This window comes from Staurois parvus, unplaced genomic scaffold (assembly GCF_062004578.1).
Source record: "Staurois parvus isolate SC_StPar_1 unplaced genomic scaffold, SC_StPar_1.0 ptg000463l, whole genome shotgun sequence".
Classification (NCBI taxonomy): Eukaryota; Metazoa; Chordata; class Amphibia; order Anura; family Ranidae; genus Staurois; species Staurois parvus.
Genome location: NW_028318259.1, coordinates 1,227,775 through 1,244,508, shown reverse-complemented (window position 1 = coordinate 1,244,508; position 16,734 = coordinate 1,227,775). Strand labels below are relative to the sequence as shown.

At 48.7% G+C, this 16,734-nt stretch overlaps 1 protein-coding gene across 1 annotated transcript in view; it reads left to right on the top strand.

Annotated features, from left to right (window-relative positions):
- The window catches only part of LOC149452808 (very-long-chain 3-oxoacyl-CoA reductase-B-like), a 42,385-nt gene that overhangs the window by 7,835 nt on the left and 17,816 nt on the right, over nt 1-16,734 (top strand). Inside the window, exons 4-6 of the mRNA XM_089688961.1 lie at nt 6,154-6,264; nt 10,127-10,194; nt 11,823-11,867. Of these exons, the coding sequence (XP_089545087.1) occupies nt 6,154-6,264; nt 10,127-10,194; nt 11,823-11,867 (224 nt within the window). The remainder of the gene's footprint in view (nt 1-6,153; nt 6,265-10,126; nt 10,195-11,822; nt 11,868-16,734) is intronic.

The following is a 16,734-nucleotide window of genomic DNA, read 5'->3' as shown; positions in this document are numbered from 1 at the left end:
AGAGACCTCCAGGATCCTTGACCTGGATTTTGTCAGGGACCCCGTACTATCCCTTAAGGCAGAGACCGTTTTAACCGCTGCGCTCTGTTTGCAGTTCTGAAAAGGGTCGGGCGAGTGATATTTCCCATAATCCCTCTCCAGAACCAAAGAGGCGCGCCAGTCGTATTGGAACTTCCTGAGGAGAAGCTTAGCCTCCGAGATTGCCCCAGAATCTCCACCGCTAGAGACAAGGCGGTCGAGCTTCCTCCACAACCGTTGGTAGGCATTGTATCTATCAAGCTGTTTTCTTTTCCCTATGGCCTTGAAAAACCTGCCAATCCGAATGACTAGTGCACCCGAGATAGATTCATCCAGACCCCACTACACCACCGTTACCCTTTACCCTTCCATACCAATCCCCTTTACTTACTATACTTACAGAAAACACAACACCAATTTTGGAGTAAAATGGCCAACACGGCCTTTTATTAACAAATCAAGTTTAAACACATCAACCATTCCTTATAACAGAAAACATAAAGAGTTGTTGTTGGTCTTTGAAGGCACCCCCAAAACGATCCGAAATGCACCTGCGGACAACCATATTCCACTAGGCCTCCAGCCGCAACCAACCAGCTCGGAGACAACCATACCGTCCGCAGTGCAGCACCACCACCTTCCAGTTAAACCTCGGTTAACTGGGAATGTTCCCGGGCACACCATACCAACGATGGGTCCCACACCATTTTGTACCTCCAAGATAAGAACCGCCTCCAAAGACCAACCACCGCCCAGGAACCAAAGTAACCCCCCCCCCCAGGAGCAACACAACATTCACCAAACAGGGCGGGCGGGAGGGAAGCTCTCTCTCCCACGTCCAGCTCCCAACTGATGCCCCTCCCCAGAACACCCCACCCTAAAGTGCAGGAGACCCCACCTACACTCTCCTCTACCAACCAGATCCCCCAGCTATCCTTTACCAACTCTAAACAATCATTAACCCTCACACGTCTTCCTTCCCACTCTGGGCCTAGTCATGCCTGCCCTGCGCTAATTCTTTTCTTCTTTTATCGCTGCGGGCATTTCTTTTTGACAAGTTCCCACCACTCTGACTTACTGTTGCAAAAATCCAGCAATGTCACCTGAGCCTGAAATAACTCCTCGAAAGATCGTCTCACCTCCTCGTCTTCCAGTAGAGACGAATTCATTCTCCAGATGCCCTTCCCTCTCAGTGGCCTGTCTGAAACATTCAAAATCACAGTAAGCATAAGGTGATCAGAAAACTCCACCGCTCGACACTCAGGAGCCGAGAAGGCAGAGTCCTCCTTTAAAAAAAACCTGTCTATCCTACTCTGACTATTACCTCTCCTAAACGTGAAACCCGTGCTGTCTGGGCTGCTCTTAACCAAGGTGTCCACCAGACCTGCCTCCCTGACTATAGCATTCAGAAAAACGCTATCATACCCCAGCCTGTCATTGGAGCCCCTCCTGTCCTTGGGCCTAGTTACGGTGTTAAAATCACCTCCAAAGACCACCAGCCGGGACGTAAAAAGGAAAGGCTTGATCTTTGTGAAGAGACATTTCCTGTCCCATTTGGACTGCTGTCCATAGATATTGATTAGGCGCAGTTCCTGACCCCTCACAAGGACATCCAAGATCAGACATCTTCCAATCTCCACCTCAATTACCCGCCGGCACGTTACCATACCGGTAAAAAGCAACGCAACTCTGCTGTAAGGCTGGGCCGCAAGAGACCAGAAAGATGGACCACGCCTCCACTCCCTTTTGACCAGATAAACGTCAGCCAAGCTACACAACGGGGTCTCCTGCAAAAATAAAACATCAGCATCAATACTGCTGAGCAAAAATAAGGCCGTTTCTCTAGCACTTACAGATTTTATGCTGGCAACATTACTGGTTGCCACCTTTATCGGAGCGGGAACTGCCATTAGGGTAATTGAGAATGGCGCTTCTTAACCTTCCTTTTGGTTTTCTTGGAAAGGTCCCTTGACCTCTTCAGAGACCCCCCCTCGTCCTCATCCTCCAACGGGGAAGTAGGATCACCTGACTCCTCCTCCTCCCCAGACAGAGTCCCAAACTTGTTCCCCAGAACCAGATCCCCTACCTCTAATGAGGAGACCGACCCCGCTGGGGAAAGGACAGGCTTATTGCCCTTCTTAACTGTGGACCACCCTTCCTCCACCTGGACCCCCACCTGACCTCCCTGAAGAGGAGCCTGGGATACCTTATCAGGCACCTTATCCCGACGCAGCGGGAGGAGAACGGGGGGAATGGACACAGAAGGCCCAACTGTAACCTCCACCACCCCAGCCCCTTTGGCTGCCTCCACCAATTTCTTTCCCTTCTTTTGAAGGGGGATGGACACCACGGATGATACTACTGGAATCCTAACTAGGTTTGTAGACTCAACCAGGGCAACCTCAGGGACCACAGAAACCTCCTCCACCTCCCCAAGGCCTGCCCCAGAAGGCAGGGTGGCCTTCACTACCTCCTCCGCCGCATCCTCGGCATCCAGCCTGTCTAATTCAGCTATTAACACCCTATCTGAGATGTTACGGAGGGCTTCAGGACATGAATTATAGGAATGCCCCACAGAACCACACAAGTTGCACCTTATTACGCTGCAATCCTTGGCCAGGTGCCCAATATCCTGGCACAAGGAGCAGTGCATCACAGGACAGGTGGTGGCAAAATGCCCCTTGGCACCACACCAGTGACATACCCGCGGTTGGCCGGGATAAAAAATTATTAACCTATCCCTGCCAAGCAAGGTAGAGGAAGGAATATGCTGGAGCACATTTCCCTCCACCCTCAAGCGGACGGTGGTCATCCACCCACCTTTCCAGATCCCCCTTTCATCCGTAATTTTACTCAGGGGCGCCATAACATCCCCATATCTCCCCAGCCACACCACAATATCTGCAGGGGGGATCGACTCATTTCTCACCAAAACCGTGATTTTCTTGACCACGTTCTGGCGAGATATCAATTTTGGGGACAGACCAACCCACCTCGGGCTATGGGCATAGTTGGAATCATATCTTTGCCAGAAAAGATCTAGCAATTCCGGCCGCATAAAAGATACATCGTATTCGCCCGTACCGACTGGGGCAATGAAAGCAAAAAAATCTGTTGCTTTATAGCCCATCTCAAGAATACGATCAATTACTTCCCTCCAACCTAAAGGGGGGCCCTGCCCTGTCTATTTTAACTGGACGACATTTCTGCGGGCAGCAGATGTCAGTAGGTTGCCCGCCCTAGCTTGCATTGACCTGGCCGGCCCCTGCCCACCCCTAACCACCGCCGAGTAGCTTAAAGCGGATGAAACTGTGGGGGTACTCCCAACAGAGGGAGCAGGGTCCGGGGAGACCGCAGCCAGGGCAACAGAAGGAGCCTGAACCTGAGGACCAGGGACCACCGGGTCAGACCCCTGAACCTGGGGACCCAGACTACCAGAAGGGGGACTGGACAAAGCAGAGTCCTGGGAGGCCCGCACCTGTACCTCAGAAACAATTACAGGGGAACTAAGCAGTGCCTGACCCGCAGGGACTAGGGTTTGGGAAATCAGCCCACCAGATGGGGACCCCAACAAGACAGACACAACCCCAACACCTTCCACAGCCTTCAAGGGGGCAGAGCCAACGGGAGCCTGCACCAGGGGGACAGAGGAACCTGGACCACCCAAACCCTGCACTGCAGGAGGAGCCTGCACTATAGGTATAGCCCCAGACATATTACCCGCAGGGATGTCCATTGGTGCGTCACCACCAGACTTTGCAGAGTCCTGCAGCACACCTTCGGCCATCAGCACACCATCTTTTACTGACACGGAGCTCTCCAAGGAGCTGGGGATCCTCTTCAGTGGGACAAAAAACGCCCGTTCCTTCTTCACTGGCTTAGCCGGCTTACGCGGCATATTTTCTTCCTCATTTCCGGAATCCTCGGAAGCGAAACGGAAGTGATTACTTCTCAACGCCGGCTCCATTTCCTGGACAAAGCTGAGCTTTCCTGTGGTCTCCGCCTCCACTTGCGTTCCCCAATCCGTGCTCTGCTGCCCGAGGGGGAGGGAGCCCGACTCACACGTGGCCTCACTGTCCTCCGTATCAGCCGGCGCCATTTCCGAAATCACTGCAGCGGGCTCAGCCAGCCCCTGCACCGGCTCACCTCCCATCACTGATGCATCCGACAGCTCCTCCATGGAGGAGACCTCGTCCACAGGGCCTCTTGCCACCGCCACACACTTGTTCCTAGCTGCTTTAAAGCAGCTATCATTTGCATATTTCTCCCTCAAGACTCCGCTCTTTCTCTTGAGGGCCGCCACATACTTCTCTTGGACGGAGACCCGCTGCTTTAAGGCCTCCAGACCAGGCTTCATGGCCTGTCTTTTTGAGCTCCAGACCCGATTATAACTGGAGCGCATCTTCTTGAGCTCCATGCTCAATTTGACCAGCTTGGCCTCCTCTTTCTCCACGGTCTTTATCCGGGCAGCTACCCGGCCTCTATACTCTGCGTATCCTTCCCCCTTCTTTGGGGCTGTCCCCAGGTCCTCCACAGATGGGAAGCCAGGACCGGTACTAGGCCCCTCCGGGGGTCTCCCACCGCTGGACTCAGGCCCAGGATCCGCCATCCTCCCTGGGCTTGAGCAGGGCACTTTAGCCCCAGGCTTCTTGGGCCTTCCTGGAGCTCAGCAGAGCTTTCCACCTTGCGACCACACCCGTCAGGAAAAGACTCAGCACTGCATTCACTATATCTGGTCTCCCCGGACCCTGCATTCACTATATCCGCTCTCCCCGGACCCTGCATTCACTATATCCGCTCTCCCCGGACCCTGCATTCACTATATCCGCTCTCCCCGGACCCTGCATTCACTATATCCGCTCTCCCCGGACCCTGCATTCACTATATCCGCTCTCCCCGGACCCTGCATTCACTATATCCGCTCTGCCCAGACCCTGCATTCACTATATCCGCTCTCCCCAGACCCTGCATTCACTATATCCGGTCTCCCCGGACCCTGCATTCACTATATCCGCTCTCCCCAGACCCTGCATTCACTATATCCGGTCTTTATGGACCCTGCATTCACTATATCCGCTCTCCCCGGACCCCGCATTCACTATATCCGGTCTCCCCGGACCCCGCATTCACTATATCCGGTCTCCCCGGACCCCGCATTCACTATATCCGGTCTCCCCGGACCCCGCATTCACTATATCCGGTCTCCCCGGACCCCGCATTTACTATATCCGCTCTCCCCGGACCCCGCATTCACTATATCCGCTCTCCCCGGACCCCGCATTCACTATATCTGCTCTCCCCGGACCCCGCATTCACTATATCCGCTCTCCCCGGACCCTGCATTCACTATATCCGGTCTCCCCGGACCCTGCATTCACTATATCCGCTCTCCCCAGACCCTGCATTCACTATATCCGGTCTCCCCGGACCCTGCATTCACTATATCTGGTCTCCCCGGACCCTGCATTCACTCTGCATTTTTTTTTTTAAAAAGAAATTCTAATGGTGTTTGGCCAACAAAACACCGAAAGTACAAACGTAAAATATACCCAAAAGCAAATTTTTTTTTTCCTTTTGCGAAGAATGTAGAAGGAATAGAACCTCTGTCAGGTTTTTATTGCTTTCTGTACGCCTATTGGAGAGGGTCGCCCTATTTGTCCCGTTTCCCGTTGTCAGTGAAAATGAAAGAAGATCCCACATTTTGGGTTGTCCACAGAAAATCGTCAAAATGGGACACTAGATCTGCTGACAACCAGGGATTCCCCACACTTTGAAGGGATTCCTGTTTTGGTTTTTGGACAGGATGTAAAAGGAAATCTCCCCAATGGGACGCAGATGGCAGAAACAAACCTGGCCAGGGGTTATAACCCTCCATTCGCTCTATCCAAAATTAAAAAAGATTTTCCTTTAGTTCAACTTTAAGTTTTATCAGATAGTTACATAGTTAGTCTGGCTGAAAAAAGACAAAAGTCCATCCAGTTCAACCATAGAAAAAAAAAAAGATCCAGAGGAAGGCAAAAAAAAATGAGTTAAAAATGAAAAAAGAAAAAACAAACTATTGATGCCAAACTCTTGACGTTCCGTTTCCTTTGCCTTGGGAAATCCTTGGCTAACAGTTGTGCTTTCTGTCCGCAGAGCGTCACACTCAACAAAAGACCCGAATCATCCAGGCAGATTTTACGGGAGGACTGGAGATCTACGCCAAGATTGAGGATGGCTTGAAGGACCTGGACATTGGAGTTCTAGGTAATGATTGTCTCTGGAGTGCCTGGATGGTATCAGGGCTGAAACGGGCAAGAAGAAGGGTTCAACCACTTCCACTCCCCCACCTGTATGGTCTCCGTTCCTTATGGACTTCAACAGTTTTTACTTTTCTGCTAAGGGCCTGTTTATTGGGCAGTCATGCTATCCTTACTTCAAATGGACCTTCTATGACAATGAATGGTCTGTTGGGTTCAAAAGCCCCCAAAGCTAAATTACCTACAAAGATTTTTTTAAAGTGAAACTGTTGCAATCAAAAAAAGAGAGAGAGAAAATGTCTTCCCTTGGTTGTAGCTTCCAATGCTTCCAGGAGGCACATGTTGCATCACCAGGGGCGGACTGACCATTTGAAAACTCGGGCATTTGCCCGAGGGCCCGGGGTCAGTAGGGGGCCCCATGAGATGCCCCTGGTACCTTTTTCATAGGCTTTTTTTGAGTTTGGGCAAGGACACAGGGGCCCCATGATCCCCTATTGCCCGGGGGCCCCATGAGTTTTCAGTCATCACCGTACCTCCTGGGACACCTGGGAGCTCCAAATATCAACAGTACAAAGACACGGCAACTGCCCTAACCTATAACTGGCCTTCCCGGCAAGGAGCACATGGAAGGGCTCAGATGTGAACGTGTTCCATAGTAAACCATGTTAAATGGACTGTAGTGGGTTTCTGCAAAAAGCACAAAAAAATGCATTGGTGTGAACGGAGCCTTAAGGAGGGGTGGGCTCCCTCCAGGCATACCTGCCCTCAATCTATCCATTATTATACATGTGCTCCTACTATGGAGGCAATATTGATAGAGTTAGGACCGCAATACACTGGGGTGCCGTTAAGTGGCTCTGCAGCTTACACGTCTATTTGCAAATTATTTTATTTTTATTTATTATAGGTACTTATATAGCGCCATCAATTTACGCAGCACTTTACATATACAGTTGCAAGAAAAAGTATGTGAACCCCTTGGGATTACGTGGAGGTTTGCATGAATTGGGCATAAAATGTGCTCTGAACGTCATCTAAGTCACAACAATAGAAGAACACAGTCTGCTGAACATAATACTACACAAACATTAGATGTTGCCATGATTTAATTGCACATAACATGTAAACATTCACAGTGCAGGGAGGAAAAAGTATGTGAACCTTTGGACTTAATAACTGGTTGACCCTCCTTTGGCAGCAATAACCTCAACCAAACGTTTCCTGTAGTTGCAGATCAGACCTGCACAACGATCTGGAGTCATTTTGGACCACTCTTCTTCACAAAACTGTTTCAGTGTAGCAATATTCTTGGGATGTCTGGTGTGAATCGCTCTCTTAAGGTCATGCCACAGCATTTCAATCGGGTTGAGGTCAGGACTCTGACTGGGCCACTCCAGAAGGCGTATTCTGTGCTGTTGCAGCCATTGTTTTGTTGAATTACTTGTATGCTTTGGGTCATTGTCCTGTTGCATCACCCATCCTCTGCGGAGCTTCAGTTGGCGGACAGATGGTCATACGTTTTCCTGCAAAATGTCTTGATAAACTCTGGAATTCATTTTCCCATCAATGACAACAATCCGTCCAGGCCCTGAGGCAGCAAAGCAGCCCCAAACCAAGATGCTCCCTCCGCCATGTTTTACAGTGGGGATGAGGTTTTGATGTTGGTGTGCTGTGCCTTTTTTTCTCCACACATAGTGTTGTGTGTTCTTCCCAAACAACTCAATCTTGGTTTCATCTGTCCACAGTATATTCTGCCAGTAGTGCTGTGGAACATCCAGGTGCTCTTTTGCAAACTTCAAACGTGCTGCAATATTCTTTTTGGACAGCAATGGCTTCCTCCGTGGTGTCCTCCCATGTACTCCATTCTTGTTTAATGTTTTCCTTATTGTAGATGTGTCAACAAAAATGTTAGCATGTGCCAGAGATTTCTGTAGGTCTTTAGCTGACACTCTGGGATTCTTCTTTACCTCATGCAGCATTCTGCGCTGTGCTCTTGCAGTCATTTTTACAGGACGACCACGCCTAGGGAGAGTAGCAACAGTGCTAAACTTTCTCCATTTGTAGACAGTCTGTCTTACCGTGGACACATGAACATCAAGGCTTTTGGAGATACTTTTGTAACCCTTTCCAGCTTCATGCAAGTCAACAATTCTTGATCGTAGGTCTTCTGAGAGCTCTTTTCTGCGAGGCATGGTTCACATCAGACAGTGCTTCTTGAAACCAGTAAACCCAAAACAGGTGTGTGTTTTTTAAGGGCAGGACAGCTGTCAGCAACACATCCAATATCATCACACTGATTGGAGTCAAGGTTGGCTCACTCCTGGCTCCAATTAGCTCTGGGAGAAGTCATTAAGCTAGGGCCTCACATACTTTTTCCTCCCTGCACTGTGAATGTTTACATATTATGTGCAATTAAACCATGGCAACATCTAATGTTTGTGTAGTATTATGTTCAGCAGACTGTGTTCTTCTATTGTTGTGACTTAGATGACGTTCAGAGCACATTTTATGCCCAATTCATGCAAAACTCCACGTAATCCCAAGGGGTTCACATACTTTTTCTTGCAACTGTATATTGTACATTCACATCAGTCCCTAACCCTCAAGGGGCGTACAATCTAAGGTCCCTAACCCTCAAGGGGTGTACAATCTAAGGTCCCTAACCCTCAAGGGGTGTACAATCTAAGGTCCCTAACCCTCAAGGGGCATACAATCTAAGGTCCCTGACCCTCAAGGGGCGTACAATCTAAGGTCCCTGACCCTCAAGGGGCGTACAATCTAAGGTCCCTAACTCACATTCATACATACACATACTAGGGCCAATTTAGACAGGAGCCAATTAACCTACCAGCATGTCTTTGGAGTGCAAACCAGGGGCAGACTAACTATTTGAAAACTCGGGCACTGCCCAAGGGCCCGGGGTCAGTAGAGGGCCCCATGAGATGCCCCTGGTACCTTTTTCATAGGCTTTTTTGAGTTTGGGCAAGGACACAGGGGCCCCATGATCCCCTATTGCCGGGGGGCCCCATGAGTTGTCAGTCCACCCCTGGAGCATACCCGGTTTTTTTAAAGCAAACTGTTAGACAGGACAATTCAGTTGGTCGCAGGCTGGTTGGTAAGTTGAGCCGGGAATTTTTCTTTGTTGTTGCTTGGGCTCAAAATATCACCTGAAATCACTCTAGCCCATTGCAGGCAATTTACATAGTTAGTCTGGCTGAAAAAAGACAAAAGTGCATCCAGTTCAACCATTAAAGGAGGAGAAATTCGCACCACATCCGCACTAAACTTGCACAGGACCCTTTTTTTTGGACCGGATCGAATTTGCACCGCATATATGTGAACAGGCTGCATTGGAAATAATGATTTTGTAGATTACATGCGAATCTATGATTTTCAAATCACATCTGATCCACATGGAATTCATATCGGTGTGAACCGGCACCAGGGGCGGACTGACCATTTGGAAACTCGGGCACTGCCCGATGGCCCGGGGTCAGTAGGGGGCCCCATGAGATGCCCCTGGTACCTTTTTCACAGGCTTTTTTGAGTTTGGGGAGGACACAGGGGCCCTATGATCCCCTATTGCCCGGGGGCCCCATTAGTTGTAAGTTCGCCCCTGACTGGCACTCAATCTCCCTCCCATAGTGACAGGTTCCCTTTAATGAGATATCAGGGGTCTATTAGACCCCTATTGTCTCCCCTGCACTCCGCTGAAGCTGATGAACACAGACCATGCCGTGCAGCACATCTACAATGTATCACATGACTTCGGGGGTTCGATACACCAAAACGTCAGTTTATATATTTGTAGATGGAACTGAACATCCTCCATTGGAGGTTCCCTGTAGTAATCTGGCTTTCTCTTGCAGTGAATAATGTCGGGATGATGTTTGCTAGAAGATCAACATCATTCCTCAACAGCCCTGATTTAGGCAAGGTGAGTGACAACTCATGCACAAGAATTCAAAGCCTGTACAGCTCTGGGGACACACAATCGGGGCTTTTTTATTTCAGTGGGAACATTGGGGAACGCAGTTCCGGCACCTCCAGCATTGAATGTATGTAGTAGCAAGGGGTGCTGGAAGGTGTATTGATGCTGGCTGCTGGGGGATCTATTGTTACTGGAGGGGATTTTTTTTTGTATGGTGGTCTTCTGCTGCTGGGGAGGTCTGTTGTTTCTGGTGGATCTATTGTTGCTGGGGGGAAGCTTTCTGCAAGGGATCTACTGTTAAGGGAGGGGTCTATTGTTGCTGGCTGCTGGAGAGTCTGTTGCTGACTGCTTATAGATCTGTTGTTGCTGCTGAGGTTCTACTTTTGCTAGGATGGTATTTTGTTGCAGGGACCATTGATATTGCGGGGGTCCATTGATGTTTGGGGGTCTATTGTTTCTGGGGAGGCGGGGGGGGCAATTGTTACTGGAAAGGATCTAATGATAAATACTGTATAATAATAAAAGGAGGGCTCATGGCGGGTGGGTTGCGCAGGGCTCATGGCATGTGTGATGCTCAGGGCTCGTGGCTTGTGTGTTGCGCAGGGCTCGTGGCTTGTGTGTTACGCGGGGCTCATGGCGGGTGGGTTGCGTGGGGCTCATGGCGTGTGTTGCGCAGGGCTCATGGCGTGTGTGTGTGTTGCGCAGGGCTCATGGCGGGTGTGTTGCGCAGGGCTCATGGCGGGTGTGTTGCGCAGGGCTCATGGCGGGTGTGTTGCGCAGGGCTCATGGCGTGTGTGTTGCGCAGGGCTCATGGCGGGTGTGTTGCGCAGGGCTCATGGCGGGTGTGTTCCGCAGGGCTCATGACGTGTGTGTTGCGCAGGGCTCATGACGTGTGTGTTGCGCAGTGCTCATGGCGGGTGTGTTGCGCAGGGCTCATGGCGTGTGTGTTGCGCAGGGCTCATGGCGGTGTGTGTTGCGCAGGGCTCATGGCGGGTGTGTTGCGCAGGGCTCATGACGTGTGTGTTGCGCAGGGCTCATGGCGGGTGTGTTGCGCAGGGCTCATGGCGTGTGTGTTGCGCAGGGCTCATGGCGGGTGTGTTGCGCAGGGCTCATGGCGGGTGTGTTGCGCAGGGCTCATGACGTGTGTGTTGCGCAGGGCTCATGACGTGTGTGTTGCGCAGGGCTCATGGCGGGTGTGTTGCGCAGGGCTCATGGCGGGTGTGTTGCGCAGGGCTCATGGCGGTGTGTGTTGCGCAGGGCTCATGGCGGGTGTGTTGCGCAGGGCTCATGGCGGGTGTGTTGCGCAGGGCTCATGGCGGGTGTGTTGCGCAGGGCTCATGACGTGTGTGTTGCGCAGGGCTCATGACGTTTGTGTTGCGCAGGGCTCATGGCGGGTGTGTTGTGCAGAGGATGAAGAGGACAGAGCTCTGTATGTGACGTGACCAGCCTGAAGGACACTAAAAGAGCAGAAGTCGCTGCGGGTGGCACAGAGGGATGAGTATAGAGCCCACAATTAGGCTTTCATTTTTAAAAAAAATTCTGAAAGACAAAATATCATTTTGTGTTCTGCTTCTCCATTGGTTGTATCTTTCCGATGATTTAATAGTCACTTCTCTGTTTTTTTTTTTAATCAGAAGCTGAGTGACATCGTCAACTGCAACATGCTATCGGTACTCCAGGTGAGTGGGCTTCAAGATCCTTTCGAGGGAAGGATTTACTACTTGCCACTACTGTACGGGCGTCTTCTGAAGGGCTCATTCACATGTGCCGCAGCCCTTGCCACCCCTCTGAAAAGCCAGCAGCGAGGAGGCAATCTGTCGCCTGCTCATTGCCTGAGTGTAAATGCTGCGCTAAAGTCGGCCATAGAATCCCAAAGAATTTTCTTTAGAACATCCTTTCTAAGAATTTTCCTTCGAATTTCGCACCGTTAGTGGGCCCCAGCAATGGACGATTTTCGAGTAACCATTGAATTTGAGTGATTGGGCATGTTGTTAATTTTTTGAAAAACGAATGAATTTCTAATCAATGATGGGAGAATCGTGCGAGAAATGTATTTGAAAAAGAAATGAGCTGCGACCTGAAAAGTATAAAAAAAGTTGGCCACGAAAATTTTTTTTCTGTAGCAACAGGAGCCCTGACCACATGTTGAAAGGTTGAAGGTGAAAGGTGAAATTAAAGGCTTGGGTGGACGAATTTCTAAATCAATGGTGGCGCCATCAGATTACAAAACGCAGGAAATTTACGATTTTCTAAAGAAAATTAGTTCAGAATTCGACCCGTGTATGGCCTGCATAAGTCGCCGGTCACACTGCTGCAATTTAAAATCATGCGATTTGTGTGCAATTTCAGTGCGATTTCTGAAGACTTCACTACTACTTGTGAAAATTTTCAATGATTTCTTTCAATTTGCAGTGCGATTTCCGTTATATTCTATGTACAGGTGTACCTCGGTTTATGAATTTAATGCGTTCTCTGGAATGTTTTGTATTGCAAAAAAATTTGGAAACCGAAACGTGGTTTCACATAGGAATGCACCGAAAACCAATTAATCCGTTCCGGAGGTCAGAAAAAAGTAAAAAAAAAGTCTTTTATCTGTTCAAAACTATAAAGTGCACTTTAACCACTTCCAGTCCGGACGCTTTCCCCCCCCTTCCAGTCCGGACGCTTTCCCCCCCTTCCACTCCGGACGCTTTCCCCCCCTTCCACTCCGGACGCTTCAACCCCCTTCCAGTCCGGACGCTTTCCCCCCCTTCCACTCCGGACGCTTCAACCCCCTTCCAGTCCGGACGCTTTCACCCCCCTTCCAGTCCGGACGCTTTCACCCCCCTTCCAGTCCGGACGCTTTCACCCCCCTTCCAGTCCGGGCGCTTTCACCCCCCTTCCAGTCCGGGCGCTTTCACCCCCCTTCCAGTCCGGGCGCTTTCACCCCCCTTCCAGTCCGGACGCTTTCACCCCCCTTCCAGTCCGGACGCTTTCACCCCCCTTCCAGTCCGGACGCTTTCACCCCCCTTCCAGTCCGGACGCTTTCACCCCCCTTCCAGTCCGGACGCTTTCACCCCCCTTCCAGTCCGGACGCTTTCACCCCCCTTCCAGTCCGGACGCTTTCACCCCCCTTCCAGTCCGGACGCTTTCACCCCCCTTCCAGTCCGGACGCTTTCACCCCCCCTTCCAGTCCGGACGCTTTCCCCCCCTTCCAGTCCGGACGCTTTCACCCCCCTTCCAGTCCGGACGCTTTCACCCCCTTCCAGTCCGGACGCTTTCACCCCCTTCCAGTCCGGACGCTTTCCCCCCCTTCCAGTCCGGACAGTTTCACCCCCTTCCAGTCCGGACGCTTTCCCCCCCTTCCAGTCCGGACAGTTTCACCCCCTTCCAGTCCGGACACTTTCCCCCCCCTTCCTGTCCAGGCCAATTTTCAGCTTTCAGCGCTATTAAACTTTGAATGACAATTGCGCGGTCATGCAACACTGTACCCAAATTAATTTTTTAGCATTTTTTTTAGACAGATAAAGCTTTATTTTGGTGGTATTTATTCACCACTGGGATTTTTTTTTTTTTGCTATATAAAAGAAAAAGTCCAAAAATTAAAAAAAAAAGTTTTTCTTATAAAAGTTTGCAAATAAATAATCTTTCTTCATAAATCTCGGCCAAAATGTATTCCGTTATCTTTTTAGTAAAAAAAATAAATAACCCAAATTAGTTTATAACCAAGTTTAGTTTAGTTTAGTCTGCCAGACAGACCTATTTTATCGCTCCATTAACACCTTCTCATCCAGTCACCATCACCTCTTCTTTACCTTCAACTCTCTACTTCGCCCTCCACTGCCTCCACCCACTTCCTCAATCACTGTCCAGGAGATCGCAAATACACTCATTTTTTTTTTAGAAAAGACATGGAGCAGAATACTTTTTGGCCTAAATTTATGACAAAATTACATTTTTTTATTTTTTTTCTACTGGACATGTTTAACCCCTTCCAGTCCGGACTCTTTCAACCCTTTCCTGTCCAGGCCAATTTTCAGCTTTCAGCGCTATCACACTTTGAATGACAATTGCGCGGTCATGCAACACTGTACTCATATGACATTTTTAGCATTTTTTTGAGACAGATAAAACTTTATTTTTGTGGTATTTATTCACCACTGGGATTTTTATTTGTTTTGCTATATAAATGAAAGTCCAAAAAGCTTGAAAAAAAAAATTTTTTCTTATAAAATTTTGCAAATAAATAATCTTTCTTCATAAATCTTGGCCAAAATGTATTCAGCTATCTTTTTAGTAAAAGAAAAAAACCCAAATTAGTTTATAACCAAAAATTATAATAAAAAAAAAAATTGTTTACATTTTTAATTTTTTATATTATTTATGTGTTTTTTTTTTTAACATACTGTCACCCTAGCAGTACATTGTCACCATGGTGACACTGTACTACTTGTGGGGGGTGATGAAGATTTTTTTTTCCTTTTTACACCAATTGCTTTTATACCCATAAAGGCTATGAAAGCAATCATTTCTCCTTCTCTGTGTCTGCATTCTTGCAGCCATTGAGAAATACTGTGTGAGCTGTGATTGGTCACAGCTTGTCACATGGTACAAGGCTGTTGTGAATAGCCTTATACCATGTGACCTCTGTGATCATTCACAGACTTCACAGGTAGTAAGCAATGATGTCACAAGTGGCATCTTGTTTACTACTATTTATGTGATCACTGATTGGGACCTCACACAGAGGTCCCGTACAGCGATAGGTGTTCTGCTGTGTCCTCCGGACACAGCGGGCATTGGATCACGGTGCTGCACGCTCTCAGGAGGCACGCACAATCCAAAATGGCGGGCGCTGTTTATGAATGGCAACCCGCCCCTGGACTGCCACCGTCCAGCTGTTTATATACAGCAGCCGGATGGGAAGTGGTTAAAGGCATAGTACTATACAGGGACATGATTAAAAAAAAATGTGTAAATGCATTGAAAACCAATTAATCTGTTCAGATTTTGCGAAAAAAAAAAAAATTTGTAAACCGAAACGCGGTTTCCCATAGGAATGCATTGAAAACCAATTAAGCCGTTCCGGAGGTCAGAAAAAAGTAAAAAAAAGACTTATCTGTTCAAAACTCTTTATAAAGTGCACTTTAAAGGCATAAATACTGTACAGGGACATGAAAAAAAAAATAATTTCATAAAGGCATTGAAAACCAATTAATCCGTTCGTGAACCGAGCCATTATTTTCAATGGATTTTCATTTGTAAACCGAAAATTACATCAATCGAAGCATTCGTAAACCGAGGTACGCCTGTATGTGAAATCGCAACAAAACATCAGAAAAAGTCATACAAGAACTATAGGAATCGCACGTGTTAAGACACCGACATTCACATTCCTTTGATGCGATTTCAATTTGAAGATCTCACCGGAGTGACTGGGCAATGAGGCACTCCCATGCATTGCACATGGCTGTGGTGCAGCCACCTAGACTTGCATGGGTTATGTTGGGTGGTGGTAAGGCCAGAAAAACGAAAAATTATTTCTGTTAGGAAATCGTCTAATTTTTTTTGTCTCTTAAAATAGCTTTAGTTTAACCCCTTCACTCTGGCGCCTCCCGGCCCTTTAAGGGTTTCAGAAACCGGGAGGCGGGGTTTAGGGTCATGTGACCACCGTGACACGCCGTCAGGGCAGTCACATGATCGGGAAAGGTCCCGATCGAAAGAGGAGATTGGGACCTTTCCGTGAGTACCGGACATGTGTGCTGGGAGTGTGCAGGGTGCGCGCTCTCAGCATATATGTCTTTTTTTAATAGAACGCAAATGTCTAGGCCCAGACGCCGGGAGGTCCAACATTTGCATTCGGCCGGCGTGAAGAGGTTACAAATCCATGTACAGCTTATCATATAATAATATTTCTCAAGTATTGTATTGCACCCTCCCTTGTTACATTAATTGTAATGATCAACTATTCATACAGTGAATCATTCTGTGAGCATCTCTAGGTGTGGAATAACCATCCCCAGAATTCTTCTTATAACCCGACACGTTCTGCAGTACAAAGCCTGCTTCCTCAGAGAACCTTAACCACTCGCCCTCCAGAGGATTTACCCCCCTTCCTGGTCAGGACATTTTTTGCAATACGGCGCTGCGTTACAAATGGTGGTATGTATACTGAATTTTTTTTTTTTTTTTTTTACTAATAATGGCAGCGATCAGCAACTGACACATTCTGACACTGGGGGGAACTGACTTCCCCAGTGACACCAATACAGTGATAAGTGCTAATAAAAAGCACTGACATTGTACTAATGGCACTGGACAGGAAGGAGTTAATGTGAGGGGCGATCAAAGGGTTAACTGTGTGCTGGGAGTGTTTCACTGTAAGCATGCTGCTTTGTATTGGTCTGCTATGCAGAGCCATACAAAGCAGTGTGCAGGAGCTGACAGGGGAGAGATCTGTATTGTTTACACACAGGTCTCTCCCGTGTTGGAGATATTTGGTGATCACCGGGTGCCATCGAGTAATCACCGGCTGGAACCCAGTGATTGACAGCCAAGGCTGTGAAT